At 36.8% G+C, this 8,654-nt stretch overlaps 1 protein-coding gene across 1 annotated transcript; it reads left to right on the top strand.

Annotated features, from left to right (window-relative positions):
- Positions 1 to 7,098: 7,098 nt before the first annotated feature.
- LOC130940764 (uncharacterized) lies at positions 7,099 to 8,249 on the top strand. Its single transcript, XM_057868995.1, has one exon. It carries the CDS (start codon positions 7,140 to 7,142, stop codon positions 7,698 to 7,700), a length of 561 nt encoding a protein of 186 aa, XP_057724978.1. The 5' UTR covers positions 7,099 to 7,139; the 3' UTR covers positions 7,701 to 8,249.
- Positions 8,250 to 8,654: the final 405 nt, after the last annotated feature.

The following is an 8,654-nucleotide window of genomic DNA, read 5'->3' as shown; positions in this document are numbered from 1 at the left end:
TGAGACATGGGAGGACGAACCCCCTTTGCTCACCAAAGAACTGGATGACTTGACTAGGCAGAGATTACCTCAAAAGAGACAAGACCCTGGGAAGTTCTCAATACCTTGTAAATTAGGCACCATGACCTTCGAGAAGGCTCTGTGTGACCTAGGGTCAAGCATAAACCTCATGCCTCTCTCTGTAATGGAGAAGTTAGGGATCTTTGAGGTACAAGCTGCAAGAATCTCACTAGAGATGGCAGACAATTCAAGAAAACAAGCTTATGGACTTGTAGAGGATGTTCTGGTAAAGATTGAAGACCATAACATCCCTGCTGATTTCATAGTCTTAGAGACTGGGAAGTGCATGGATGAATCCATCATCCTTGGCAGACCCTTCCTAGCTACAGCAAAGGTTGTGATTGATGTTGATATAGGAGAATTGATCATTCAAGTGAATGAAGACTCCCTTGTCTTTAAAGCTCAAGGATATTCCTCTGTAACCATGGAGAGGAAGCATGAAGAGCTTCTCTCAAAACAGAGTCAAACAGAACCCCCATAGTCAAACTCTAAGTTTGGTGTTGGGAGGCCACAACCAAATTCTAAGTTTGGTGTTGAACCCCCACATTCAAACTCTAAGTTTGGTGTTGGGAGGTTCCAACATTGCTCTGAACATCTGTGAGGCTCCATGAGGGCCCACTGTCAAGCTACTGACATTAAAGAAGCGCTTGTTGGGAGGCAACCCAATGTTATATTTATCTATTTTCCTTTGTTATTTTATGTTATCTGTAGGTTGATGATCATGTGAAGTCACAAAATCAATTGAAAAAGCAAAAATAGAATGAAAAATAGAAAGAAAAATAGCACACCCTGGAGGAAAACTTGCTGGCGTATAAACGCCAGTGCAGACAGCAGAATGGGCGTTTAACGCCTAGTCTGGCACCATTCTGGGCGTTTAACGCCAGAAAGGGGCACCAGACTGGCGTTTAACGCCAGGAATGGGCAAGCAACTGGCGTTAAACGCCAGAAAAGGGCAGCAGCCCGGCGTTTAACGCCAGAATTGGCAGAAAGGGCATTTTGCACGCCACTTGGTGCAGGTATGAGCTATCATTGACACCTCAGGATCTGTGGACCCCACAGGATCCCCACCTACCCCACCATCCAAATTCAAACCACTTTCCCTCCCAAATCCACCCATAATGGCCGAACCATACCCCCCTCTCCACTCTTATATAAACCCATCTTCACTCCTTCATTTTCACACAACCTAAACACTACTTCTCCCCCTTGGCCGAAACACAAAGCCCCCCTCCATCTCCTCTATTTCTTCTTCTTCTACTCTCTTCTTTCTTCTTTTGCTCGAGGACGAGCAAACCTTCTAAGTTTGGTGTGGTAAAAGCGTTGCTTTTTGTTTTTCCATAACCATTTATGGCACCTAAGGCCGGAGAAACCTCTAGAAAGAGGAAAGGGAAGGCAAAAGCCTCCACTTCCGAGTCATGGGAGATGGAGAGATTTATCTCAAGGGTGCATCAAGACCACTTCTATGAAGTTGTGGCCATGAAGAAGGTGATCCCCGAGGTCCCTTTCAAACTCAAAAAGAGTGAATATCCGGAGATCCAACATGAGATCCGAAGAAGAGGTTGGGAAGTTCTTACCAACCCCATTCAACAAGTCGGAATCTTAATGGTTCAAGAGTTCTATGCCAATGCATGGATCACCAAGAACCATGATCAAAGTGTGAACCCGGACCCAAAGAATTGGCTTACAATGGTTCAGGGAAAATGCTTAGATTTTAGTCCGAAAAATGTAAGGTTGGCATTCAACTTGCCCATGATGCAAGGAGATGAACACCCCTACACTAGAAGGGTCAATGGTGCACGAAATTGCAATCACACGTTTGCAATCCGCACAACTAACCAGCAAGTGCACTGGGTCGTCCAAGTAATACCTTACGTGAGTAAGGGTCGATCCCACAGAGATTATTGGTTTGAAGCAAGCTATGTTTATTTTATTAATCTTAGTCAGGATGCCAATAAGGTTATTTGGATTTAATTGTAAGAAGTAAAAGTGTTTGGAATAAGTAATTGTTACTTTATTAATGAAGAACATGTTGGGATTTTAGAGATGCTTTGTCCTCTGAACTTCAACTCTTCCTTGAAATCCTTTTCCACATGCAAGGCTCCTTCCATGGCAAGCTGTATGTAGGGTGTCACCATTGACAGTGGCTACCTCCCATCCTCTCAGTGAAAATGGTCCAAATGCTCTGTCACAGCACGGCTAATCAGCTGTTGGTTCTCGATCATGTTGGAATAGGATCCATTGATCCTTTTGCGTTTGTCATCACGCCCAGCAATCGCGAGTTTGAAGCTCGTCACAGCCATTCAATCCTTGAATCCTACTCGGAATACCACAGACAAGGTTTAGACCTTCCGGATCCTCAAGAGTGGCCGCCATCAATTCTAGCTTATACCACGAAGATTCTACATCACCTCTCGGCCATGCCTAGACCTTGTTCTTATGTATTTTCAACGGTGGAGTTTCTACACACCATAGATTAAGGTGTGGAGCTCTGCTGTACCTCGAGTATCAATGCAATTACTACTATTTTCCATACGATTCATCTTATTCTTGTTCTAAGATATTCATTTGCACCCAAGAACATGATGAATGTGATGATTATGTGACGCTCATCATCATTCTCACTTATGAATGCGTGACTGACAACCACTTCCGTTCTACATGCAAACAAGGCTTGAGTGTGTATCTCTTGGATTCCTTAATCAGAATCTTCGTGGTATAAGCTAGAATCAATTGGCGGCCATTCTTGAGAATCCGGAAGGTCTAAACCTTGTCTGTGGTATTTTGAGTAGGATTCAGGGATTGAATGACTGTGACGAGCTTCAAACTCGCGATTGTGGGGCATTAGTGACAGATGCAAAAGAATCACTGGATTCTATTCCGACATGATCAAGAACCGACAGATGAATAGCCGTGCTGTGACAGAGCGCGTTGAACATTTTCACTAAGAGGACGGGACTGTAGCCATTGACAACGGTGATGCTCAACATATAGCTTGCCATGGAAAGGAGTAAGAAGGATTGGATGAAGACAGTAGGAAAGCAGAGAGACAGAAGGGACAAAGCATCTCCATACGCTTATCTGAAGCTCTCACCAATGAATTACATAAGTATCTCTATCTTTATTTTATGTCTTATTTATCTTTTAGTTATTAATCCTCCATAACCATTTGAATCCGCCTGACTGAGATTTACAAGATGACCATAGCTTGCTTCATACCAACAATTTCCGTGGGATCGACCCTTACTCGCGTAAGGTTTATTACTTGGACGACCCAGTGCACTTGCTGGTTAGTTGTGCGAAGTTGTGATAAAGAGTTGAGATTGCAATTGAGCGTACCATGTTGATGGCTCCATTGATGATCACAATTTCGTGCACCAAAGTGGGACAAAGCACAATCCTTGCATCTTATCCGGTGTCTAAAATCTCAACTTGGAACAAGTGGGACAAACCACAACCTTTGCATCTTATCCAGTGTCTAAAATCTCAACTCGGAACAAGTGGGACAAAATCACACCCTTATCTCTTACCCAGGTGTCTCAAACCTTTACCCAGAGTAAGTGGGATAAAGTCACAATCCTTGCGTCTTACCTAGGTGTCTCAACTCTCAACCTGAAACAAGTGGGACAATAGTCTGACCCTTGCATCTTACTTAGGCAAATACACCTCATCACATTCCGAAGTAAGTGGAACAATGTCACTGCATCTATCCAGAAATTTCAAATAACAATTGGGAGCAAGTGAGACAAACTCCAATCCTTGCGTCTACTCGAGAGGCTCAATCCTTAACCCGGAGCAAATGGAACAATGCCACTGCATCCACCCAGACAGGTGTCATTCTCAACTAGGAGCAAGTGGGACGAATTACACCTTGCATCTATCCTGGGAGGTATCTCTCAATCAGACTCAGTTTCACCAAATCAAAAATCTCAAATTTAACTTCAATAACCCATCCTTCAATTCCATTTGAAATTACTCAAAAGCATAACTCTCATATTTGAATTAATCGCATAAAACTCAATTTTAACTTCATTCTCGAGTTTAATAACTTTTCAAAATACTCACAAATCACCTCTCTTTATCTATCAAATTTAAATACTATAAATCCACCAAAAATCCTTAAAATATAATTCTTTAATCAAACTAAAAAATAATCCTTTTCTTAATAAATTAAAATTCAAAACAAAATTCTTTTCTTAATAAGTCAAACTCAAAACATAATTTTTTTCTCAAATAAATCAAACTCAAAACATAATTCTCTTCTTGATAAATCGAATTCAAATGGTATAATTCTTTTCTTAATAAATCAAACTCAAATAATAATAATTTTTTTAATAAATAAATCTCCAAAACATAATTCGTTTCTTTTCTTAATAAATCCAAATCAAATCATATAATTCTTGAATCCAAACTTTTCTAAATAACACTTCAAACCAAATCTCCAATTTTTATAAAAATTTTGGCCACATCTCCTCTAAAATTCGGACTTTTTCACCCTTCAAGGGTCCCAACCAACTCAAACCAAACATCTCTCAATCATTCAAATCACTTTCAATAAATCATTATCGCAACAACAACAACTCAACTCAAGAAAATCAACAAAATCCAAAATTCAACCAACTAACCCAGTAAATCATAATTTAAACCAACTTTCATATAATCAATTAAGAATCACACTTTTCAGCCACCTCAACCAATCAATAACTCGATTGAGCAAACAATTTCATTCATTTAAAATAATTCACTTCAATCCATAAGACTTACATAATCATAAAAATATATTTTTTCCATTAATATCGACTTGTAACAATTTTTAAAAGTAAAATAAGTTTAAGAAAAGCAGCCCTAACTCGGTTAACCACAATTTGCATAATTAAACGCATTAAATTCCTTTTTTCCTCGGCTCGCAACAGCGGCAATCACAACCACAACTCTAAACCACTTCGCAACAACAACAACAACTCTAATCGCGATATGCAATAACCAAAACTCGACCCTACGTTACCAAAACCTCAGAATCTTTAATCAAGAATAATTGAATATTTTATATGCTGGCACAAGGATTTTGGAACAGAGATAACTATGTAACAAAAGGAGAAACATGGAAATAGAGTGGCAATAACTCCCGTGGCAGTTTCGGTGATGACGAAAAACCTCAATGCCAACTGTAGCAACATCGTCGTGAACACAATATCCTTAGAAATTGAAAGGAAGGAAACCAGAACAAGAACACCCCTACCAACAGTGTTTCCTGGTGACAACAGAGCTCCGGCAATGATGACAGAAGCTCTGGCAACGATAACGACAAGAAGACATGTCGGCGATGAAAGTAACAGCGGCGGCAACGAGACAATGCGTCCTCCTTCTCCGTCGTAGCCTCCTTCGCGCATCTCTCTCCTTGGTTCTCTCTCTCTCTCGGACGTGTCTCTTCCTCCTTCTCTTGGTGATAGCAACGACAGTGATCATGGCTTCGATGACCGCACCCAGGTGCGACAGCAGCAACGCAACGTCCCTCTCTCCCTGGCTCGTTCTCACTCCTCCGTGAAGCTCCCTCCTCACGCCCGTCTCTCCCTTGCGGTTCTACTTTCCCCACGACAACATGACTTTGGCGACAGTGACAGTGACGCCCACCGGTGCCATCTCTTTCTTCCTTTCTCCTCCCTTCCTTCTCTTCTCCGAGCAGCTCTCACCCTTCTCTCTTCCCTTTCTTTTCTACTCGTATGTGTGTTTTTAGGAAGGGGGATTGGTGATAGCTAGATTTAGGGTTAGACAGTGTAGGGTGTGTGTTAAAATAAAATTAGAGTTAGAATTTCGATTTGAAAATTTTTTAGTTATTTAGGGTAGTGTAATTTTAATAAAATTAGAGAATATGGTATTAATTTAAAACCTACTTTAATTCTTAAAGTTATTTTAAAAATATTATTATTTTTATTAATTTATTAATTGACTTTCAATCAAATACTCTAATTTAAAATATAAGATAATATAATAATTTTTTTTTGTTTATAAAATTTAAAGTATTAAATTCTAAAATGTTAATTATTTAAATAAAATTATATAAAATTTTTATTATTTTTTAACTTTTAAAACTTTAAATCATAATTAAAAAATTGTTCAATTACAATAAAAATTTTTGAAAATATAATTTTAAATAAATAAAATCAATTATAAAATAATTTATTATTTAATTTTTAAAAATTTAAAATTTTACAAAATTAATAATTAAAAATTATTTAATAATAATTTGAGCAAACATATCAAATCATAATCCAATGATTTTTTTACATCAATTTTACATAAAAAGAATTGTAGGTGAGTTTTCAACTTTAAACGAACATACAAAATTACATTCAAAGCCACATTTATGAATCAAGTTAGTTATAAAATAAAGTTTGAATATACTACATAAAATGATACCGAAAAGATTTTGGCATCCACAAAAATAACTTAAAAAAAATAAAAACGATAAAATAATTTTTAAAAAATTACTAAATTTGACAAATTAAAAATGACTAATAGTCAATTACAGTCGTTTTTATAAACAAAAAAAATACTTAACTGACTAAGAAATAAAAAAAAACGACATTATAAACTAAAAAAATTATGTAACACTATTAATTATTTTAAATTATGCAAACCTTTAATTTTTCAAATCAATTTTAATTTCTCGCATCCTCAAAAAATATTGCTCCCAATTAATGAATTTGTTTTTTAGAATTAAAAAAATAGTTGTAAATCCGATTTTAAAAACTTTTATATCTCATCCATCAAATTACATCTTACAAAGAATAATTACGAATCAACTTAGATATTTTAATTTTTTTAAGTGGGCGATTCAAACATTACGTATGTGTAACATTCCTCGGGAAAAAAGAAAATGGAAAAGGAAAAATGAAAACCGTCAAAAGATTACTTTAAGAAGAGAAACACGAGGAAGCTACCGTGAACTATCATAGAAAGTGCAAGCTCGTATACACACACAGACGTGCGCCCCTTCTTCATTCTAATTCTATTCTATATCTATATATAAGTGTGTGTGAACCAACTTTTCCACATTTTGAAATGATGAAGAATCTTACAAGATGGGAAACTTAAGAATTCGTAGAAGACCTTTCACAAAGCAAAAAGACGCTTCCACCGTCGTTGGCCGAGTCAAGCCCAACGGCGGCTGCTGCAAGAAGCACCCAAAACACCAACAATCCCCCGGCGTGTGTTCTCTTTGCTTGAAGGAAAAGCTTGCCAAGCTGCCGGCGGCTTTCTCGCATCGCCGTAGAGTAACAACCTCCTTATGTTCCTCTTATACATCCTCTTCCTCTGTGTCTTCATTGTCTTCGTATTATGATTCTTTATGTTCTACTTCTTCTTGTCCTTCTCCGGTGCATTGTGGATCCTCATCGGGGCCCATTTTTCCGGTGTTATTTAAGCATGGGATCATGAGGAGAAAGTCAATGTCAACGGTTGCTACTCAAGCTAGAAAGAGAGATCATCATGATGAAGATTATGAAGGTGGTGTTCGTGGGTTTTGGTTCAATTTTCTTCATCCTAAGAGAAAGATCGGAAAGGATGAGAGGGACACTAATAATAAGATGCATCGTTCTATGTTCTATAAGAGTAAAGGTCTGCATAACCAGCTGAAACCTTAGAGTTAGAGAGAGGACACCAAAAAAATGGAAAAAGGAAAAGAACAAGATGTTTTCTGTTTTATAGCTTAATGGTCATTACATGAAAAAATGGAAAATATAGTAAAAATATTAGCCTATGATTTCTTATTAACTTGTAGTTCTGTGTTGATGGCGTATAAAAATTTTAAGTTACAGATTAAATATCAGATTTGTTTCCTTGTTTAGAGATATAGCAACCCCGGCCCATAAAGAATTTCGCCCGTTTTGTGTGTGATTAATAGTGATGATCATTGCTTATGGTTGCTGAGAATTTCGGATACTTCTGGTTCTTGATATTGTTCTTTTCATTCCATGCATGTCTGTTGTGATCCATAAGAGATCACAGTACTAATTAATAATACGAATCTCTCCAAGAGATCCATAGGCCACTATTGCTTTAATTTTAATTAGTTTTGATATATTCCTATTTGTTTTTATCTGTGTTCTCACGAGGACTGTTCCAAAATTTTGTTGTTTCTTCTATGGCGGTTATATTTGTATGTAAGAGAAAAGGAGGTATATATAATATAATTGAATTAATTGAGTTTCTTACTCATTAACAGCTAGGTTTGTATCGAGGGGCATTGTACTGGCGTGACTTGGCAATATGGGTTGCTGTATGTGAGGCTATTTTTATAATTATTAAGAAAGTACAGAGACACAATGAAATTAAAATATTAAATAATGTGAATAATAAATATATATTAAATATTTATTTTATTAAATGTATAAATAATTATTCTAATATTAAAATTTGGATGAATAATTTAGAACTGTAGTGTGTTTTAATTTATTGGTAGTTATTCATGTTATTTAAAAAAATTATTAGTTATCTAACATAATTCGATGAATGTTAGAGAACTAGTAGAATTTGTGATACTCAACCATTAATTAGTTATCATCAATATTTTTAATAGTATAAAATAATATCTAATA

Source organism: Arachis stenosperma, chromosome 7, assembly GCF_014773155.1.
Source record: "Arachis stenosperma cultivar V10309 chromosome 7, arast.V10309.gnm1.PFL2, whole genome shotgun sequence".
NCBI classification, from domain to species: Eukaryota; Viridiplantae; Streptophyta; class Magnoliopsida; order Fabales; family Fabaceae; genus Arachis; species Arachis stenosperma.
The sequence above is the reverse complement of the archived record's forward strand: the minus strand, read 5'-3'. Positions and strand labels throughout refer to the sequence as shown.